Source organism: Papio anubis, chromosome 9 (assembly GCF_008728515.1).
Source record: "Papio anubis isolate 15944 chromosome 9, Panubis1.0, whole genome shotgun sequence".
Lineage (NCBI taxonomy): Eukaryota > Metazoa > Chordata > Mammalia > Primates > Cercopithecidae > Papio > Papio anubis.
In genome coordinates, this window is record NC_044984.1 from 94,419,535 (window position 1) to 94,442,976 (window position 23,442).

At 36.4% G+C, this 23,442-nt stretch overlaps 1 protein-coding gene across 2 annotated transcripts in view; it reads right to left on the minus strand.

Moving 5' to 3' along the window:
- Positions 1-4,184: 4,184 nt before the first annotated feature.
- UHRF1BP1L (UHRF1 binding protein 1 like) overlaps positions 4,185-23,442 on the minus strand; it is a 111,956-nt gene continuing 92,698 nt past the window's right edge. For both annotated transcript variants that reach the window (XM_003907010.5, XM_009181503.4), the window contains 6 exons: positions 18,154-18,296; positions 17,247-17,397; positions 15,076-15,329; positions 14,672-14,780; positions 6,756-6,949; positions 4,185-4,888 (listed from right to left, as the gene is read on the minus strand). In XM_003907010.5, the coding sequence (XP_003907059.1) occupies positions 4,769-4,888; positions 6,756-6,949; positions 14,672-14,780; positions 15,076-15,329; positions 17,247-17,397; positions 18,154-18,296 (971 nt within the window). In that variant the 3' untranslated portion in view covers positions 4,185-4,768. The remainder of the gene's footprint in view (positions 4,889-6,755; positions 6,950-14,671; positions 14,781-15,075; positions 15,330-17,246; positions 17,398-18,153; positions 18,297-23,442) is intronic.

Here is a 23,442-nt window from a genome sequence, read left to right on the forward strand (position 1 = left end):
GTAACTATTTTAATGCTTGGAACTATGCTTTAGATAGTGGCCCTAATATATCTGACCTCATATGTCAAATATATTTGGTCACATAAAATATTTCCATCATTAAGGACAATAAAAAGCCACTCAAGTGTTTTAAGCTAGGGGTGCAAGTGGGGGTAGGTAGGTGGGTTGTCTGGATTAAAATTCAACTTTGAATAAAAAGAAGAATTCTGCCTGCAGTAGAGTCAATACAGGGAGGGCCAGAGTCGCTGCAAGAAGAAGAGTTAGGAGACAACAGCAGTTATGCATACAAAAGGTGCTGATGGTAGCTTAGATTAGGGAGTGGTAAGAAGTGAAGTAGACACATTTGAGAGATGTTTATAAGGTAAAAATGACAGGACTTGATGAAGAAGTGATAGGGAGAGGAAGATGTCTTAAGATGATTTCCATGTTACCAGTTTGGGAACAGGGGGAATGGCGGTGGCATTCACTGGGATAAGATGCCTCGATTAGACTGTAGGTTAACACAAACTTGTTAAAAAGGGGGTATAACTCCCCTACTGACATGTATTGAATAAAAACCCACAGAAGAATTCCTGGTGAGTTTCTTCCACATATATTTGCCTTTGGTCATGCAGTCATTCTTATACGACTTAACTCGAAATAATGCTTCACCACAACTAGTATATATGGGGGCATTTCCAAGTTCTTTTTTTTGTGTTGCCCAGGTTAGAGGGCAGTGGCACGATCTTGGCTCACGGCAGCCTCGGCCTCCTGGGTTCAAGCAATTCTTGTGCCTCAGCCTACTGATTGGCTGGGACTACAGGCGTGCGCTACGGCATCTGGCTAATTTTTGTATTTTTAGTAGAAACGGGGTTTCACCATGTTGGCCAGGCTGGTCTCGAACTCCTGACCTCAAGTGATCTGCCCAACTTGGCCTCCCAAAGTGCTGAAATTACAGGGATGAGCCACCGTGACCAGCCTCAAGTTCTAGGATAAGGTAAGAAAAGAAAAACATTCAAAATACCCAATTTTTTTTTTACATACATGAAATTTAAAAGCACAGCACAGAAAACCTACTACAAAGCTACTGTAATCATACTTGTTAGAATGACTATTATCAAAAAGACCAAAGAGAAGTGTTGGAGAGGATGCAGAGAAAAGGAAAGAAAAGCTCTGTACACTGTTGGTGGCAATGTAATTATAGACATTATGGAAAACAGTGTGGAGGGTCCTCAAAACATTTAAAAAATGTAACTACCATATGAGCCACCAATCCCACTATTTCATATATGTTCAAAGGAAATGAAATCAGTATGTGGAAGAGACATCTGCAATCCCACGTTCACTGCAGCGTTACTCAATAGCCAAGATACAGAATCAATTTAATTGTCCATCAATGGATGAATGGATAAAGCAAATGTGGAAAATATACACAAGAGAATACCATTCAACTTAAAAAAAATAAAAAAGGAAATCCTGTCATTTCTGACAACATGGATAAACCTGGGTGTAGTGGCACACACCTGTGGTCCCAGCTACATGGGGGACCACTGTGTTAAGTGAAACAAGCCAGGCACAGAAAGACATGCCAAATGCTACCTGATCTCACTTATGGAGTGCAAGAAGTCAATTGCGTGGGGTGGAGAGTAAAATTCTGGTTATCAGAGGCTGCGGGATGCGGAAATGGGGATATGTTTGTAAAAGAACATGAAATTGCATTTAGTGAATATAAGTTCAGGAGATCTACTGTACATCACTTGATTATAGTTAATAACAATATGTTGTATACTTGAAAATTGTTACAAAATTTTAAGTGTTCTCGCTTCAAAAAAAGTTTGAGGTAACATGTTACACAGCTTGATTTAGCCATTCCATAATGTATACATGTATCGCGACATCATGTTGTACACCATAAATATATACGTTTTACTTCTCAATTAAAAATATAGGAAAAAACTCCAAAAAACTCAAAAGTAAACAAAAAATAAAAATAAAAAGCAAAGCACAATTACCATTTTCATCTCATGACTACTAACATCTCTCAGCTAGAGATTTCTTTTTTAAATTTCAGGACATGACAACTTTGTATCTAAATTATGGTAACTTAAAAAAAGGGCAACCCTGGTAAGTCAATTGTCAGGTTTTCCTGTATTTCTCACACTGCTAAATAGTTTGGGGTTCACTTAAACAAAAATCATCTTATCTTTTAGGTAGTTTTAATGACACAAACACGGTAACATATACCTCATACATAGACGTACACATACAATTTAAAGTTTTATGGTCATCTTTAAAAGATAAAAAAGATAAGGGAAAATGTGTGAATTAATGACTACACCATAATAAAAGCATATAACTAGGCTTTAAGTCCAAAGACCAGATTACTAATTGTGATTTCAGTCATTTGTACTTTCTAAGCCTTAGGGTATTTTTTTAAAAAAACTTCTAACATTTGAATAATACCTACCTCTCAGAATACAGTGTTTTATGAATTTTAAACATCTATAAAAATAGTATTCTTTATAAGTAAAAAAATCAAACTAAGCACATAGAATGCTCAGATTATCATAATATCTACGGTTTGTATGATTTCCTTGGGAAGATCAAATAAATTTAAAAGTAGTAAGTAAAACATTCAGCTTCAATAACAATAAGCAATTATAATATACGATAGAGGCCAGGTACAGTGGCTCACACCTGTAATCCCAGCACTTTGGGAGGCCGAGGTGGGTGGATCACCGGGGATTAGGAGTTCAAGACCAGCCTGGCCAATGTGGTGAAACCCCGTCTCTACTAAAAATACCAAAAATCAGCTGGGCGTAGTGGCAGGCGCCTGTAATCCCAGTTACTCAGGAGGTTGAGACAGGAGAATCATTTGAACCCATAAGGCGGAGGTTGCGGTGAGCTGAGATCGTGCCATTATACTCCAGCCTGGGCAACGAGAGCGAAATTTCATCACACACAAAAAAAGAAAAACATAGAAAAATTTAAATTTATATAGATGAATCTAGAGAAACAATGTTAGCTCTGAAGAAGTTTATGTCCCATCAATCTTTCTTTTCCATAACAGACTGTTTTTGCCAAATGTATACTTAAAAATCAAATGTTTTCTTCTAAGGAAATAACGCTATACATTTTAAATCTTTAATTAGACCTCTGCACATTTAATCTAAGGCTATCAGTTTTAGATTAACATGACTTATTATGATTTTTTTAATACTCTGAGGTAAACTATTATCAATTTGTTCTTGGCTGTATCCTTAGTACCCAAAACAGTGCCTGTATATTTTAAATAATGTAAATGAAAATGGATGTTTGGGGTGGGGGGAGGAAAGGCCGGTATTGTTTTCAATAAAGCCCTAAATCACTCCAAAATTTAATGTAAATGAAATATGTATTTTCTCCCAAGCACTTACATACAAGGACCACTATGTATGTCATGCCAAATACGCAAAGCACCATAAAGTGTCGCAACGTGGTTTAAAATTTTCAAGTATCTTAAAGAAAGAGTAGTCCAGCTATTTCATTTTTTATCTTGGAGAGATTTATGTTTAAGAATGTGAATTTTAAAATAGACACCACTTAGCTTAATTCTATCAGAAATATATTTTAAATCTTTAAAAGTCTGTTTCTTAACACTCATGTACTTTTATTTTATAATGCATGATTTTCTTTCATGTTGATTTCAACCTTAATTCCTAACAAAATAGAATTCAAAATTCACCAATGACTCTTATTATAGAAGATTGTGTATGTGTATATATATATCTCACATAGAGCTTTAATCAAAACTAGCTTTATAAATTCAGTATGTGCAAACACCCACCTAATATGATACTGTAAGAATGGTATGAAATTGTCTTATGTGCAAGGAAAAAAAATTTTCCAAAAACAATCAACTTCTTAAAGAGAAAAATGAAGGTAAAGAAATTAATATAAATAGTATTAATCAAAATTTTTATAGTTACAAATGGTGCCAAATTTAGCAGGATAAATTACTATTTTACTTCTAACAACAAATGTTTAAAGGAATGTACAAGTAATGCTTTTTAAATCACTTGGTCATATACTCTAACATTTTGCTTTTGTACAGTTTGTGCTTTTTACTTTTACATTTGTACCATCTTTTTGTTGAAAATTATTCCACTTATACAATGTACCCATTATTTAAAATGATTTTTTTTTCACATTTTCAAGATATTTTATAAGTTCAGTAGGCTGATGATTTTCCAAACCTATTAATTATATAATTTATTAATCTGATTGGACTTTTTACAGTAATTAAATTATAGATATAAGTACATAATTTTAATAACATTTAAAATGTAAGCCTCTTTTCATTTTACATTAGTCATAAAAGCATTTGAATCTTTGTAAATAATAGTAAATTATTAACAAATATTGAGAAACCAATTCAGCAATCTGTGTGAACACAAGAGGTTTTCCTTTTTCATTTAAAAAAAAATGCCTACAATGAGATATCAAAATTAGGAAATGACATCTTCTTTTCAATAGACATGTAATTATTTTACACTATGTGTTGACTTCCCTAGATCACAACAGTTTAAAAGAGGGCTAAGCCCCAAAACACAAAACAACCAAAAGATTGTAATGCCCGTACCTAATACTTTCTAAACTGGCTTTGAAATAGCCATCACTTCATCACATTCCATTTTGCTTTATTGTCTTTTCATGAAAATAAAACTCTTCCCCTAACTGGTAACATCCACATTATAAATATAACCTTCCTACTCCAGAGCTATAATTTCAGTTTTGACTGCCACTCCTGCTATTCAACTGTCATCTTCTTTATATGATGAAGAAGAGCATCTTTTTCCAAGTGAGCCTCTGCAAGAGCCATTTTAGCTTTAGCCAGTTCCTGTTTAAGAGATTCATTCTCTTCCATGAGCTGAAATGATAAATGGAGGGGAGGGGGGGAATAAGATAATTTACTCATTTCAGGAAATACAGACTATTTATATAGTATCCAAAGGCGTGACACTTGGGATGGTAAAAATGCCCAATGCTGGTAAGAGTGCACTTAAGCTGAAAATTGCTTTGAGACAATATTTGGAAATATACATCAAGCACTTAAAAAATGTTCCCATGTTTTGACCCAGCAATACAAAACACTAACTCCTAATTTCCAAGTCTAATAGTGACTTCATTTCATATGAATTTTCCTGGACCTCACTATGGCTCTAGACATTCAGACATTTAGAACCCTACTTTCTCAGCCTCTCTCCTTTTTTGGCTTTTATGCCACAACTATTTCATATATCCCCTTCAACCTATGTATGCCCTTTTCATCTTTTCTTCTACCTTTTAAGAAGTCTTAAAATTTGACATTCTGTTAGTTCCATTGCTCAGTCGTCTTCTCTTGTCCTGAGTCACTTTCTTGGATGATCTTATCTCTCATGGCTCCACCTATCATAAACAGACTCACCTAGCACAAATTTCTCTCCTGAGCTCCAGACTCAAATTCTGAATGTGTCATGAGACATTTTCTTTTTTTTTTTTTTTTTGAGGTGGAGTTTCACTCTTGTTGCTCAGGCTGGAGTACAATGGCGCAATCTCAGCTCACTGCAGCCTCTGCCTCCTGGGTTCAAGTGATTCTCCTGCCTCAGCTTCCTGAGTAGCTGGGATTACAGGCATGCGCCACCATGCCCGGCTAATATTCGTATTTTTAGTAGAGACAGAGTTTCTCCATGTTGGTCAAGCTGGTCTCGAACTCTCAACCTCAGGTGATCTGCCCGCCTTGGCCTCCCAAAGTGCTAGAATTACAGGCGTGAGTAACCGCGCCTGGCCAGACATTTTCATCTAGATGGCCAATACGTTTCCCCCACCACCCTTTTAAGACTTAGTTCAAGTATTTTATCCTCTTAGAGCCATTCCCTCATAATTAGGAATGGCTATATTAGAGCAAATATATTGGAGCAAATATAGCCATTCCTAAGTATGGGGATATGATAAAACTAAGAACTTTCTGCATTACATAGATACATTAAAATATATGCAGTTAATTTCAAATAGTTCTCAAACTTCTTCTAGATCTAGCTTAAGAATTCTTGCCTTATAGACCAAGTGAGGTAGTTTCCTATACTTCTCTTCAACTGTAGTATAGCATCTGACACAGTATGTTGTGACTACCAACTGAACACTCTCGTCCCACTAGACTTTGAGTTCTTCAATAGTCAGGGATCATCCACTGCTCAATTCTATATCCCTAGCTCAGAACTGGCATTGAATAAATCCTCACTGAACAGATGCATTAACTCATTCTATGGTTCCATCATACAGATTAAAACTCTGCTGAACATTTTGTTTCTTTATAATGGCAAAAAAAAAAAAAGAAAAATCAGAAGCAACTTGAATGTTAATAAATGTTTATAGGAAGTTTCAGAAATGATAGCACACCCAAAACCATATTACTCAGCCATTAAAAAAAATTAAGCAAATACAGCAATATGAAAAAATTTTGTTAAACAAGTAAAATTATATAGTATGTATACTTGAATATAATTTTTTTTCAAATAAAAAAGAATCTACAAGGAAAAATCACAAAAATACTGAGAGCACTGGAGGAAGGCAGAAGGTATTAATTTTTTCTTTATTTTGCCCAACACTCTAACCATAGCACCTAGCAAAGCACCTGAGCACAATAACAAGCACTCGGTACATTTTAATAAAATAAGTAAACAATGTTTTAACTATTAGTATCTTAATACTTAGTTATTTAATTGCTGAAGCTGAATCTGAATTAGGTTTCCCATTACCTGTTCCCTAGTGAAGTCAAAGGAGAACTCAGGAAAGTTAGCTGACTGAGAAGGCCAAGGAACCTCTGGGCTTGTCTGAGTGGCTTGAGTGACACTGCGTTGTTTCTTCAGATCATACTTTCCACTGGTCAGCAGCACTGAATCACTTTTGACATTTTCTTTCAAATCATTTCCAGTGTTAAGCATGTGAGAATCTGATCAAACAAATAACATGCTCAGATAACATTTCCAAATACTTGATAAATCTTTAAAAGTTCAATTGTGAAAATCTAATTTAAAGCTAAGTATCTATATATATTAGTATGAGGATAGCAGTATGAGATAGAACCACCAATAAAACCAAAAGCTTATTCTCTGAAAAGATCAACTAAATAAACATTTCTTCCTAAGAATTCTTCCTAAGAATTTGTCAACTTCAACTAAGTTAATTACATAATTATGTTTTTATACTAAAGGTTGATTTAATAGATTTAATTTAAAGGCTTATTATTAGATTAACTAATAAACTTTTAGTTAGATTGACCAAGGAAAAGAAATTACTAGAATCTGAAACAAAAGAAGTGACATTACTACCCACTTTACAGAAATAAAACACTATAAAGGAATACTATAAACAACAGTATGTCAATAATTAGATAACTTAGGGCAGGAACAGTGGCTCACACCTGTAATCCCAGCACTTTGGGAGGCCAAGATGGGTGGATCACCTGAGGTCAGGAGTTCGAGACCAGCCTGGCCAACATGGTGAAACCCCGTCTCTACTAAAAATACAAAAATGAGCCGGGCATGGTGGTGCGCACCTGTAGTCCCAGCTACTCAGGAGGCTGAGGCAGAAGAATTGCTTGAACCCGGGAGGTGGAGGTTGCTGTGAGCTGAGATCATGCAGACTCCATCTCAAAAATAACAACAAAAACAACTATGTAACTTAGATGAAATAGACAAATTCTTAGAAAGACAGTAACTACCCAAATACTCAAGAAGACAATGTCAATAGACCTATAGCTGAGAGAGACAATCAGTAATCATAAAACTACCCAAAAAGAAAAGCCCAGGCCCAGGTGGCTTCACTGGAGAATTCTATCAAACATTTAAAGAATAATATCAAATCTTTAAAAACTCTTCCAAAAAACAGAAGGAGCATTCCCAAACTTTCTATGAAGGCAGTATTACCCTGATATCAAATCTAGACAAAAACAAACAAACAAACAAAAAACACACAAGAACACTAAGACCAATATGCTGATGAATATGGACATAATCATCAACAAAATGTTAGTAAACTGAACCCAGCAACATACAAACATAACTATAAAGCATGGTCAACTGGGATTTATCCCAGGAATGCAAATATATCTATCATCCAAAAAGTAACTAATGTAATACATCAACAGAATAAAAGGCAAAAGCCACATGTTCATCTCAATAGATGCTGTAAAAGCATCTGACAAAATCCAATACCTTTTCATGATAAAAACACTCACCAAATTAGGAATAGAAGGGAACTTCCTCAATCTAATAAAAGGTCATCATGTATAAACATCCCACATCTAATATGATACTTAATGGTGAAAGACTAGACTCTTTTCCTGTTGGCCAAAATCAGAAACCAGACAAGGCTGTCTGCTATTGTTACTTTTTTTTTTTTTTTTTTTTTTTGAGACGGAGTCTCGCTCTGTTGCCAGACTGGAGTGGTGACACAATTGCCAGTGGCACAATCTCGGCTCACTGCAACCTCCATCTCCCAGGTTCAAGTGATTCTCCTGCCTCAGCCTCCCAAGTAGCTGGTGTATCCAGCTAATTTTTGTATTTTCAGCAGAGATGGGGTTTCACCATGTTGGCCAGGATGGTCTCAATTTCTTGATCTGGTGATCTGCCAGCCTTGGCTTCCCAAAGTGCTGGGATTACAGGTGTGAGCCACCATGCCCGGCCTGCTATTGTCACTTCTATTCAACATTGTCTTAGAGGTTCTAACCAGGGCAACTGGGCAAGAAAAACAATAGAAGACACTCAGATTGGAAAGGAAGAAGTAAAATTATCTCTATTAGATATGATCTTGAGTATAGAAAAAAACTAAGGAAACAACTAAAAAACTACTGGAACTAATCAAGTTCAGTGAGGTTGCAGGATACAAAATCAATACACAAAAATAAACTACATTTCTATAATGTGTAATAAAGAATCCACAGATGAAAGAAAACAATTCCATTTAAAATACTGTCAAAAAGAATACAAATAAACTTAACAAAAGAAGCAAAAAACTTACTATACTCTGAAAACTATAAAACATTGTTGAAATAAATAAATAGATCTAAATAGATGGAAAAAATCCCCATTCTTCATGGATTGGAAGATTTAATGGAAATGCTCCCCAAATTTATCTACAGCTTTAACACAATCCCTATCAGAAGGTGAGCTGGCTTCTTTGTAGAAATTATCAAGCTGACTTTAAAATTCATATGGAATTGCAAGGGACCCAAAGAGTCAAAAAAAATCTTGAAAAGGTACAATAAAGTTGGACGACTCACATGTTCCAATTTTAAAACTTACTTTAAAGGAAGCTGGTAATCAAGACAGTGCGGTAGTCTCAAAGACAGACATACAGACAAGTGGAATAGAATTGAGAATCCAGAAACAAACCTATGTGTCTTTAATCCTTACCCATACTCAAATTGATACATTTGAGTCAAAGAGCTAAATTTAATGGATAATTCTATAAAATTCTTAAAAGAAAACATGAGAAAATCATAACGACCTCAGATTTGGCCATGGATTCTTATACAGGACATCCAAAGCACAGGCAACAAAAGAAAACAGAACAATTGAACACTGTTGTCTTGAGAAATTGCCACAGCTACCCCAACCTTCAGCAACCATGGCTGTCATCAGTCAGCAGCCATCAACCTTGAGGCACGAGCAAAAAGATTATGACTCACTGAAGGTTTAGATGATCATTAGCATTTTTTAGCAATCAAGTTTGTTTGTTTATTGAGATGGATTCTTGCTCTGTTGTCCAGGCTGGAGTGCAGTGGGCACGATCTTGGCTTACTGTAACCTCCTCCTCCTCCTGGATTCAAGCGATTCTCCTGCCTCAGCCTCCTGAGTAGCTGGGACTACAGATGTGCGCCAACACACCCAGCTAATTTTTGTATTTTTAGCAGACAGGGGTTTCCCATGTTGGCCAGGCTGGTCTTGAACTCTCGACCTTAGGTGATCTATCTGCCTCAGGCTCCCAAAGTGCTGAGATTACAGGCATGAGCCACCGTGCCCAGATAGAAATCAAGTATTTTTAAATTAAGCTATGTACATTTTTTAGACATAATAGTGTAAACATGACTTTCATATGCACTGGTAAACCGAAAAATTTGTATGACTTGCTTTATTGTGATACTCACTTTATTGTGGCGGTCTGGAACCCAATCTGCAATATATTTAAAGTATGCCTGTATAAGGAAGAAGTTCAGCTTCCTTCATGTGGCTATCTAGTCATTCCATCACCACTTGTGAAAAGGCTGTTCTTTCCCTCATTGAATTGTTTTGCCAGACTTGCCAAAGATCAATTAATGTAAGAGTTTATCTCTGGACTCTCAATTCAATTCATTCCAATTATCTTTCACCAAGCTCCTTTTCTACTCAATCAGCTAGAGAGCATTTCTAGTTTATACTTATAAAAGCTGATTCGTACTGCTATTTTCAAACGTTTCAGAGATTACTGATTTCAAATGTTTCAGAATTGTTGAATATCCTGTATTTTCCTATTTTCTTGTTTATGTTTATCCCATTTTCTTGCCCATGAATGCTGTTTCTATTTACCATAGCCAACCTCTAGTGACTATGGGAAAGGAAAGGCTGCTCTACTGGGTGAGATACACCAAGTATGTTAACTGGATAGGGAATCATTCCCTTCCTGGGGGCTTAGCAGCTGCATAATCTACCCTCAATATTTTAGTATATATGCAAACCCTACTGAGGCCTACTACTGGGCACGGGCACAGGAGAGGATTCCAAAAAGGAATGCCCATAGTATTCATGCTATTGCCTCAGGGGCTCATTCTAACCTCAGTATCTTGTTGGGGAGATTCCTCCTATTTTTGAGGAGGAACTTCAGTCGTGTAGTCCTCTTGGATTCTTTTGGTCCTGTTTCTCACTGCTTCCCAGGGAAGAAGGTATGATTTATCTGATTGATGGTTTTTTTTGTTTTTGTTTTTTTTTTAAAGAACTATATATATGTAGTTCAGTCTCTTGCTCTGGTATATGCTGTACCTCCTGCCAAGAGGGTATAATCTTTTCTTTTCTTTTTTTGTTTTCACAAGACAGACCTGAATTTTTGGGAGCTAAAAGATTTGGGAGAGAGTCAGGCAGAGTCTTCTCACAAACCTAAGCATAATAGAGCTACCATTTTGATCTTCGTTGCCTTTCTCCTATGTCTATCTCCACTTGTTCCCAAACTACAGAGGACAGGACTCTTTAAGAGTCTCCCACAAACTGTTCCTACATCTGCAACTGTCCTCTCCTTTCTTCGGTAGCATTGTTAATAACTTTATTCTTTAGTTGACATGTTTTCTGTCATTTCATGAGGTTTTTGATAGGAGATGAAACAGATGTACTTGTCATTCTTTCAACTAGCTACTAAAATAGTGAAGCCCAGAACACATAGATCTACTGACTCATGCTCTTTCCACTACTCACTACCTTAAAAGACACAGACCTTACATTAGCGACCTTAAAAATTTTGTTAGAGTGGGGAAACTAACATTAAAGGTGAACTAAGTACATAGACAATATACCGCAAGTAACTAACGGTATAAAAACTGCCAAAAGAAGTGGAAGAACTCACATCAGATTATAAAGAAAGTGTCACTATACAAGGATGCCCTCTCTCATCACTCCTATTCAACACAGTATTGGAAGCTCTGGCCAGGGCAATCAGGCAAGAGAAAGAAATAAAGGGTATTCAAGTAGGAAAAGAGGAAGTCAAATTGTCTCTGTTTGCAGATGACATGACTGTATATTTAGAAAACCGCATCGTCTCAAACCAAAATTTCCTTAAGCTGATAAACAACTTCAGCACAGCCTCAGGATACAAAATGAATGTGCAAAAATCACAAGCATTTCTATACACCATTAACAGACAGAGAGCCAAATCATGAGTGAACTCCCACTCACAATTACTAAAAAGAGAATAAAATACCTAGAAATACAACTTAAAGGGATGTGAAGGACTTCTTCAAGGAGAACTAAAAACCACTGCTTAATGAAATAAAAGAGGACACATTCGGAGGCCGAGGAGGGCGGATCACGAGGTCGGGAGATCAAGACCTGGCTAACACGGTGAAACCCCATCTCTACTAAATATACAAAAAATTAGCCGGGTGAGGTGGGGGCGCCTATAGTCCCAGCTAGAGTGAGTCTCTGTCTCAAAAAAAAAAAAAAAAGAGGACACAAACAAATGGAAGAATATTTCATGCTCATGGATAGTAAGAATCAATATCATAAAAATGGCGATACTGCCCAAGTTAATTTATAGATTCAATGCTATCCCCATCAAGCTACCACTGACTTTCTTCACAGAATTGGAAAAAACTACTTTAAATTTCATATGGAACCAAAAAAGAACCCACAGAGCCAAGACAATCCTAAGCCAAAAGAACAAAGCTGGAGGCATCATGCTACCTGACTTCAAACTATACTACAAGGCTACAGTAACCAAAACAGCATGCTACTGGTACCAAAACAGATACACAGATCAGTGGAACAGAACAGAGGCCTGAGAAATAACACCACACATCCACAACCATCTGATCTTTGACAAACCTGACAAAAACAAGAAATGGGGAAAGGATTCCCTATTTAATAAATGGTGCTGGGAAAACTGGCTAGCTATATGTAGAAAGCTGAAACTGAATACCCCTTACACAAAAATTAACTGAAGATGGATTAAAGACTTAAATGTAAGACCTAAAATCATAAAAACCCAATTAGAAAACCTAGGCAATAACATTCAGGACATAGGCATGGGCAAAGACTTCATGACTAAAACACCAAAAGCAATGGCAACAAAAGTCAAAATTGACAAATGGGATCTAATTAAACTGAAGAGCTTCTGCACAGCAAAAGAAACTACCATCAGAGTGAACAGGCAACCTACAGAATGGGAGATAATTTTTGCAATGTATCCATCTGACAAAGGGCTAATATTCAGAAACTACAAAGAACTTAAACAAATTTACAAGAAAAAAACAAACACCACCATCAAAAAGTGGGCAAAGGATAGGAACAGACACTTCTCAAAAGAAGATGTTTATGCAGCCAACAGACATATAAAAAACTGTTCATCATCACTGGTCATCAGAGAAATGCAAATCAAAACCACAATGAGATACCATCATGCCAGTTAGAATGGCTATCACTAAAAAGTCAGGAAACAACATGCTGGAGAGGATGTGGAGAAATAGAAACGCTTTTACACTGTTTGTGGGAGTGTAAATTAGTTCAACCGTTGTGGAAGACAGTGTGGTGATTCCTCAAGGATCTAGAACTAGAATTACCATTTGACCCAGTGATCCCATTACTGGGTATATACCCAAAGGATTATAAATCATGCTACTATAAAGACACATGCATATGTATGCTTATTGCAGCACTATTCACAATAGCAAAGACTTGGAACCAACCCAAATGTCCATCAATGATAGACTGGATTAAGAAAATGTGGCACATATACACCACAGAATACTATGCAGCCGTAAAAAAGGATGAGTTCATGTCCTTTGCAGGGACATGGATGATGCTAGAAACCATCATTCTAAGCCAACTATCACAAGGACAGAAAACCAGATACTGCATGTTCTCACTTATAGGTGGGAACTGAACAATGAGATCACTTGGACACGAGGCGGGGAACATCACACACTGGGGCCTGTTGGGGGGTGTGGGGTGGGGGCTGGGGAAGGGATAGCGTTAGGAGAAATACCTAATGTAAATGACGAGTTGATGGGTGCAGCAAACCAACATGGCACATGTATACCTATGTAACAAACCTGCACGCTGGGTACATGTACCCTAGAACTTAAAGTATAATAATAATATTAATAAAAAGAAAGTATCAGTATAAAGAAGAAAGTTGAGAGAACAATGGAAGGATGAATGAAATCCACGTAGTGATGAGCAATTCCAATGAGAAATAACAAGGCAAGTAAGAACGCAGAGATGTGCAAAGTGCAGAGAAGTGCAAGGTAAGTTCCATTATAAGAAGTATAAGTAGGAAATAAAGCTAAGAAAGAGATCAACTGAAAGACACGAGTAAGATCAAGAGATATGTAAGACCCTGAAGGCCTCTCTCACTTTCTACAATATTCAAAACACATTTGTACAACAGGTACTAAACCAACTATATATGAAGTTTTTTCCAGGGTAGAGGCTGGGACATGTATAGATGATACTTTATTACGATGTACTGAAGGTGTCTGCCAATCTTCCACTACTATGTATGTATATATATAAAAGAAATATTAAGTGAAAAGAAACAATCAGTATGTAAATAATTTAACTTCGAAATTTGAGTAGGTATTTATTTAAATGGGTTTTCATCGGCTGGGCACAGTGGCTGGCCTGTCATCCCAGAACTTTGGGAGGCTGAGGCAGGTGGATCACTTGAGGTCAGGAGTTTGAGACCAGCCTGGCCAACATGCAAAACTCCATCTCTACTAAAATTTTTTCTTATACTAAAAATATAAAAATTAGCTGGGCATGGTGACAGGCACCTGTAATCCCAGCTACTCGGGAGGCTTAGACAGGAGAATCACTTGAACCAGGGAGGCAGAGGTTGCAGTAGGCCAAGATCCCGCCATTGCACTTCAGCCTGGGCGACAAGAGTGAAACTCCGTATCACAAATAAATAAACAGTTTTTCATATATACCTCTGATATGAAAAGAGCCATCGTCACTTCTCTCTACCACAAGATGATCAATATGTACAGTTACAGGAGCTGGTTCAAGGGATATTGTACTACTCCGGGGACTATCATCCTACAGGAAAGAAAAATACATTGCCATGTTACTTCAGTCGGTCATATTTTTAATGAGTTAAAGATAACACATGTATCTTTATATGTTTCAGCTGATACAGTGAGAAAACTGCCTGTTACATTTTGACATTTCCTAATTTCCAAAACAGATCTCTACATCATTTACCAAAAAAGACAAAATCATGTTAATAAATGCTGATAGAACTTATATTATAGAAAAGGCACATTCTCAGACATGAATGAAAGTTCAGATAGGCAAAAGGAACATGAAAATATAAAATTATTTATTAACATACTTTTAAATTTATTTTTGTGTTAGAAACTTGTATCTTCATTGGCATTACTGTTGCAACAGTTTCATCTTCCAAAAAATGTTGAATATTCATAAGAGAAGATGTAAGAAACTCAGTGCTGAAGTTTTCTATGTGGCACTGCAGAAATCCATTTTTTTCTGCAAGTAAAGAGTGTATTACAGCACCAGGACCACTTTCAAACCTCAGCGAAATCTCAGGAGAGGATTTGGAATGAATTACAGCTTTCTGATCAGAACCTAAGGAAAATGAACATACAAAAATGTTTGTAGCATTATTCAATAATATTACAATTATGTGCCATGTGGCACATTAAAATAATACTAGTTTTACTATTCACCCCTAGTTTAAGTGATATTCTATAGTACATATACAATATACGTACACACACTAATTTCAATATTTTAAGGCAACTTTCTACTACAATAATGTTGATTTTTCTATATTTTCTGTTTTTTTGATAACAAGAAAAATATGTATGATAGAACTCAGGTGTGATACATGCCTCAGATACTTAGTGTGTGTTTGACTGTATACCTAAGTATACATTCAAATGTTGGCTGTGAACCAGAAATAAGTCAGACATTTAAAGTGACTCTTAAGCCATTTCTCAAGAAGTAACAAAGCCTGAGGTTTTGCACCTTCCTCATTAAATTGGGTCTTTAAATAACAGAAAAGTAAACAGAGAAGACCTCATTAAACTGTTTCTATTAGAAGGCAAACCAAAAACTGAAATTAAGGGAAGAGAGAGAGACAGTGTGTGTATGTGTGAGTGTGTGTGTGTAAAATTACATTTACTTATGCCTGGACCCTATTCCCCCCCAAAAATTTATAGATTGCATAGACAGGTATAAACACATAGTTTAAAAACAAAGTTTAAAATTCCAATAATAAAATACCTAACTTAAAAAACGTAAGTTCCTAGTGAAACCACTGAAGTAAATTACTTGTAAACTCACACTCAGGGTAACTATTTTGCTTATTTATTTTATGTTACTTGGTTCCAAAATGAGTAAGAGGCAATATGCACATGGTATAATCTGATAAAAAATGAGGAGACAAGGAAAAAAGGAAGGATGGAAGGGAAAAGGGAAAGGTAGTTGTTAAGATTAATAACCCAAAATGCATTATTTAAATTCCTATACCAAAAGGTGGACCAAAAATGAGCTCCCTAGCAAAAAAGATAAAAATATGATAGTTTCACAACTCATATAACCTTTAAGATAAAAACAAACTCGTTCTGGAAAGGCAAAGCTGTTTCAGTTTCTGAGGTATGAAAGTTATTTATCCCATGGGTCCTCATAAGAAGACTGCTATATCAATTCATGATGGATTTTCAAAAATTCATAATGAGAAGGTATTTTATTTTTCTTCAGCATGAGTGTGACTAGTCTTAAACAGGTCAAATGTATGCATATTTGTGAAAGGGGGAGATTTGCAAGAAATTAAAGATGTGTGTATTTATTTACACCAAGGATAGGTCTCCATTCACAATTCCAGGTAGAGAGTTGCTCTTGAAGCTTGTATTCCAGGTACAGAATTATACTTAATTAGTGTTATTACTACTTATTAACACTCCAGAAAATAATGCAAGAGTTCAAATGTAACTCCAAAGATTTAAATATTTCAAAATTCAAATATTTTTATTTTTTAAAATAGAAGGTAAAAGAAACAGCCATAAATTGGTAATGGTTAGTGTTCTTTCCCATAGCAAGAAAAACAAGAGTGAGCTTGCTGAACAAGAGAACTTGCCAACAAACAACTTGATTAATGTGATTTTATTTTGCCTTTTTATCTGTCTAGATCTACACACATACACATTCTCATTCCATGGAGTAAAGCCAGGAATAATTTCAAACAAAATGAGTTTTTTGGAGATGAAATAAAACAAAACAAAAATTTTCTTTGTCAAAGTCACTCCTCCCTGCTACCTTTTATGCCATGGAACTATTACACTATGTCTTCCTATTGAAGCTCCACACACTGTAGAAAAAACCACAAACTATAAATAATAATTATTATAATAAGTAAATGCAATTTTCCTTGAATTCAATTATAGCCAAGATAGGATTGCTGGTGAGACATATATAAAAGTTAAAACATATTAAACCATTGTATATGAAAAGTAATTAATAAAAAAAAAAAAAAACCCTTACCAACTGGACGATTACAAAGGTAATGCCGAAGGCTGATATTGCCTAACTGGTCTGGTGTCACCTGGTTCACTTGAAGACAGATTTCTGTATCTTCCCCTCGGATGTCAATTTCCCCATTAACACCAGTAATTTTAAATACCACAACGGACATCTATTAATGATTGCATAAATAATATTAGTATGCCAAGCAGTTCAAAACAAAATTTAAGAAATAATACAGGAAACTACTGTTACCCTCTAAAAATACAATTATGACCTACCAGACCAAAAATATACTTGTGATCTACAGAAAACGGTTGTTACATTATAGTGAAAACCTTTCATTTATTATTAAATTAGGTCACAAGGATTGTAAAATGATTTTCATTAAAAGCTAGACAAAATATATTTTTCAAGTCTTTCACTACATCAGGAGGGCTTAAAAGAAACCATTAGCTTGGGCAACACAGTGAGACCCCATATCTACAAAAAAATTTAAAACAGCCAGGTGTGATGGTGTGCACCTGGTCCCAGCTACTAGGGAGGCTGGGGCAGGAAGATCACTTAAGCCCAGGAATTCAAGGCTGCAGTGGGCTATGGACACATCTCTGTACTCCAGCCTGGGCAACAGAGTGAGATCCTGTCTTTAAAAAAATTAAAATAAAAAACATAAAAGGCAAGACAGAAAAAAGAAAGAGCCTTCACTCCTCAATATGATAAAACAAATTTAGAAAAGTAAAATCAAAGGAAAAACAATTGATTGGGGGGAAGCATTTTCAAGAACAAAAGCTGCAAAATGAATTGCCCACCATCTAAGAATTCATGTTATATATGAGTGTCTCAAAATATATACATGTCAAATATGAAATAAAACTGGTGGCATTTATCTTCATAGAATCTCTCTGAAATTATCTGAAATATTTATTACCAGGTCATCATGATTTTCCTGAACACCCTCTGAATTTGTACTGATGGCATCTGGAGAAGTTTCACCATAATTTTGTAGGTTTGCACCAGTATTCACACTTTCTGCTGTGCCCCTGTAATTTGTAGTTGAGTTCTTTTTATTTCCTGAAATAATACAAAAGTAAATTAATAAATTAAAATGTTTTACACATCATCTAACACTGTATGTTTATTTAACAAAAAAGAACTATCCCTTCAACTGTTTCCTTTTTTTTTTTTTGAGACGTAGTCTGTCGCCCAGGCTAGAGTGCAGTGGCACCATCTCGGCTCACTGCAAGCTCCGCCTCCCGCGTTCACGCCATTCTCCTGCCTCAGCCTCCTGAGTAGCTGGGACTACAGGCGCCCGCCACCACCCCTGGCTAATTTTTTGTATTTTTAATAGAGACGTGGTTTCACCGTGTTTGCCAGGATGGTCTCGATCTCCTGACCTCGTGATCCACCCGCCTTGGCCTCCCAAACTGCTGGGATTACAGGCATGAGCCACCACGCCCGGCCCCTTCAACTCTTTCTCAAGCATTGCCTCCTTTAAAAAATGGACCAAGAAAAATTAGATTGTAATTAGTTATCAAACAATGAATGTGCTATAATTCAATATTTCTCCAACTATCTGTGGTAAAAGACAATTTAAAAAAAATTCAGTAGCTATTACAGATCAATACTTTTTAAAAATACCATAAAAATGAATTAAAAAATTAGGTAAGAAAACCTAAAGACATACAAAACATAAGTCTCAATTTATTATTATATTTACTACTCTGTAATCAGCTTCTAACGTAGTGCTTGGCAATGTGGTAGGTGCTCAACAAATTATTAAATAAATGGCCCAGGAAAGATATCTGTGAATACTCTTGTGGTATGAGGGGCTAATAAAGGCATTTCATAAGGGGTTCCTAACATCATCAGGGGTTAAGAGAACACCTGTGATAAAATAGTATTTCTGCTAAAGTGAACGAGCCTGGGTGCAGTGGCTGATGCCTGTAATCCCAGCACTTTGGTGAGAGGATCACTTGAGCCCAGGAGTTCAAGACCAGCCTGGGCAACACAGCAAAACCCCATCTCTACCAAAAATACAAAAAATTAGCCAGACGTAGCGGCACTTGCCTGTGGTCCCAGCTACTCAGGAGGCTAAGGCAGAGGACCACGTGAGCCCGGGAGGTAGAAATTGAGGTGAGCCAAGATCATACCACTGCACTGAACTCTAGCCTGGATGACAGAGTGAGACCCCATCTCAAAAAAAAAAAAAAAGATTCCCTTAAATTTTTTTTTTTTTTTTTGAGACAGTGTCTCACTCTATTGGCCAGACTGGAGTGTAGTGGCACGATCTCAGCTCACTGCAACCTCCACCTGCCTCAGCCTCCCAAGTATCTGGGATTACAGGAACGCGCCACCATGCCTAGCTAATTTTTGTATTTTTAGTAAAGATGGGGTTTCACTATGTTAGCCAGGGTGGTCTTGAACTCCTGACCTCAAGTGATCTGCCTGCCTTGGCCTCCCACAGTGCTGGGATTACACGCGTGTGCCACTGTGCCTAGCCCCCTTAAAAAAAATTTTTTTAAAAATTTACATGGAAAAGAATAATTGCAAGGAGAGCAAAAAGACACTCCGAAAAACATTGAGTGGATAAAATAATGAGTGGGAAAAATGAAGCCAAGAGTTATCCTTAACAACTCTAATTAAAAGTAAAAATAATAAAATAAACAGAATGAAAAAGAGCATTCCAAAAACAGCTATAACAGACTAAGATGGAAAAGTTTATCACAGTAAGGAAAGTGAGAGAAAGACTGAAATAAACTATGATCCATCTGAAGTATAATGAGCACATGGGAAAACATCAGAAAAGGTAAGCTGGGGCCACATCACACAGAGGATTGTCAGTAATGTTAAGGATTTTAACTTAATAGCCTTAAAGCAATTACAAGTTATCAGCAGTACAGTGGAAAATGACATGATCAAATCTGTGGGGTTTTTTTTCCCTCCTTTTTTTTTTTTTTTTTTTAAAGACAGAGTCTTGCTCTGTCGCCTAGGCTGGAGTTCAGTGGTGCGATCTCAGCTCACTGCAGCCTCTGCCTCCAGGGTTCAAGCGATTCTCCTGCCTCAGCCTCCTAAGTAGCTGGGACTACAGGTATGTGCCACTTTGGCTAATTTTTTGTAGTTTTAGTAGACACCGGTTCTCACCATGTTAGCCAGGATGGTCTCCATCTCCTGACTTTGTGATCCGCCCACCTCAGCCTCCCAAAATGCTGGGATTATAGGTGTGAACCACCATGCTTGGCCAAATTTGTGTTTTTTAAAAGAGTATTTTGCCTGGCCAGGAACAGTGGCTCACGCCTGAAATCCCAGCACTTTGGGAGGCCGCAGCGGGTGGATCACCTGAGGTCAGGAGTTCGAGACCAGCCTGGCCAACATGGTAAAACCCAGTCTTGACTAAAAATACAAAAATTAGCTGGGTGTGGTCGCACACACCTGTAATCCCAGCTATTCAGGAGGCTGAGGAGGCAGAAGAATCACTTGAACCCACGAGGCAGAGGTTGCAGTGAGCCGAAATCACACCACCACACTCCAACCTGGGCGATAGAGACTTGGTATAAAAAAATACATATATATTTTGGCTATAGAATAACGTATGAACTGCAAATGGATAAGAAGAGATGTGGAAAGACTAGTTAGGGACCAGAGGTAGCTATGTTGTTTATGTGTTCATAAATATGCACATACATTCACAAATATGTATACATGCACGCATACACATACATATCTTTTTGTATACACATACCTTTGTATGTATCTGACACACCCACACACATATAAAAAAATACATAGATAAAGGCCTGGAAGCATATATACCAAAAGTTGATGGTAGTTAACTTCTGCAATGGGGAATGGTATCAAGGAGACCATATTATCTGGTTTAAGGAAATGCCTAGAGTAAAAATTGAAGTTATCACCTTAGTATCACCCTTATTCTCCTTTTAAAATGAGAAAATATTCATATATTTCTTGTAAAATTAAAACAAAATACCAAGAGTCTCCTTCCAATAAAAATTAATGACCCTGACATAAAAATAAGTCACTGTTCAAAAGAACCAGGAATGTATATCATTAAAATGTTATACACAAAGTCCACACTTTTTAAGATCCTAGTCTACTGTTGGAATCTATTCTAAGATAGTCATCAAAAATGCAGACAAAAATTTGTGAACAACAATATAATTATAGCACTTTTATAACTGATAAATTATAAACAATCTAAACATCCAACATCAGGGAAATCTTTAAAAGGCTATGGTACATTCTTATGATAATTTTATACAGGCTTAAAAATATTTTCAAAGGAGTTTACATATACAAATTCATAAAATAAATAACAGTTGATATATTGTGAATGTGAGAGAGACTTTTTGGTGATTTTACTCTCCAAATTATGGTTGTATTTTCCAAGTTTTCCACATTGAGTGGTAGTCACTTTTCCTTACTATTATTTATTAGAAATAATAAAACCACTGATGCTTTCAGATTAAGTAGGGTGATCTGCTACAAGAACATTGTTTTTGAAGTATATTTTGATCAAAAGACAAAAAAATCCTCTGATAAGGTAGGATTTTAAACAATAAAGGGGGCACAGGGGAACTACAGCTATCTGTGAATCTTGAATAGATTTTCATGACACATATCAGTACCTCTTCTACATTTAAGTGATATGCTGGAAAGAAGATTGCTATGAATTATCAGACTTAGACTGAGAATTTTTGTTTATGTATGGTACACATTCCCCAAGTCTGGGGAGCTAGAATAGCTTAAGGATTGGTTAAAAACTTGGGCTCATCAGTCAGAATAGCTGACAAATCTGCCTCTTACTACTTGCTGGCTACAACTTTTGGACAAGATATCTTATTTCTTTAAGCTTTAGTTTCTAAATCTATAGAAAAGTGATCAATAATAATAACCACCTCATATGATGGTCTTAAGGATTAAATAATGTGTTTTACAGCACTTGGCAGTATGACTAGGGGTGGTTCAATAAATGTTTGCTATTGTTGTTATTAAATATCATCTATCATGTAAGGTAAACTGACTAGTGTCTCCCACCAAGATAAAGTAAACTGGAATCTAGTAGAGAGATTTTTCTCTGACTTGTGTAAAGGGTAAAATTTTTTAAGAAGACATGTTTGCGTCAGATAGAAGAGTTCAGACTTTGAAGTCTGACTAACTGGGTTCAAATGCTAAACTCTACCACTTACTAGTTGCATAACCTTGGGCAAGCTGCTTACCTCCCTAGGCTTTGTTTGCTTCACCTTTAAAATGAAGATAACAGTTCCTACCTCAATTTATTTGAAGATTAAATACATGTAAGATGCTTACGATAGTAACTGGTATAGTAAGTCCCTAGTAAATATTAGCTTAGAATAACAAACAAGAGGATGGGCATGGTAGCTCACACCTATAAACCCAGTACTTTGGGAGGCTGAGATGGCTGAGGCCAGGAATTCGAGACCTGCCTGGCCAGCATGGTGAAACCTTGTCTCCACTAAAAACACAAAAGTTAGCTAGGCGTGGTGGTGGATGCCTGTAGTCCCAGCTACTTGAGAGGCTGAGGCAGGAGAATCACTTGAACCCAGGAGGCAGAGGTTGCAGTGAGCCAGTATCGTTACATTGCACTCCAGCCTGGGCAACAAGAAAAAAACTACATCTCAAAAAAAAAAAAAAAAAAGAATAGCAAGAATAACAAGAAAGACAATCCCAGCTCTGCGTACAATAATGTGACTATGGGAACACTACTTAAACTTCAGGAGCCTCAGTTTCCGTATCTGTAAAAGGATAAGAATAAGCACTTATACCTCATAGGGCTGAGGCAATTTGGTACATAGTAGACAATAGGCTCTAGAGCCAAAATACCTGAATTTAAACCACTAACTAGCTGTGTTACTTTGGATTCGTTATTTAACCTCTCTCTGAAGATAACAGTATACTATTGATAGAATTGTTGTGAGATTTAAATTCATTAAAATATATACAAAGCATATAGAATGGTACCAACACAAAGTAAATGCTCAATAAATGTTAGCTTCTATTATTACAGAGTTGTAATTCAAATTAAAAGAAGTAAACTATTTAAGCACCTGCAACGGTATGAATGTGTCCCTTTGAAATTCATGTGTTGGCAAAGTGATAGTACTAAGAGGTAGGGCCTTTAACGGGTGATCAGCCCATGACAGCTTGCCCCTACATGAATGGGATTAAGGCCCTTACAAAA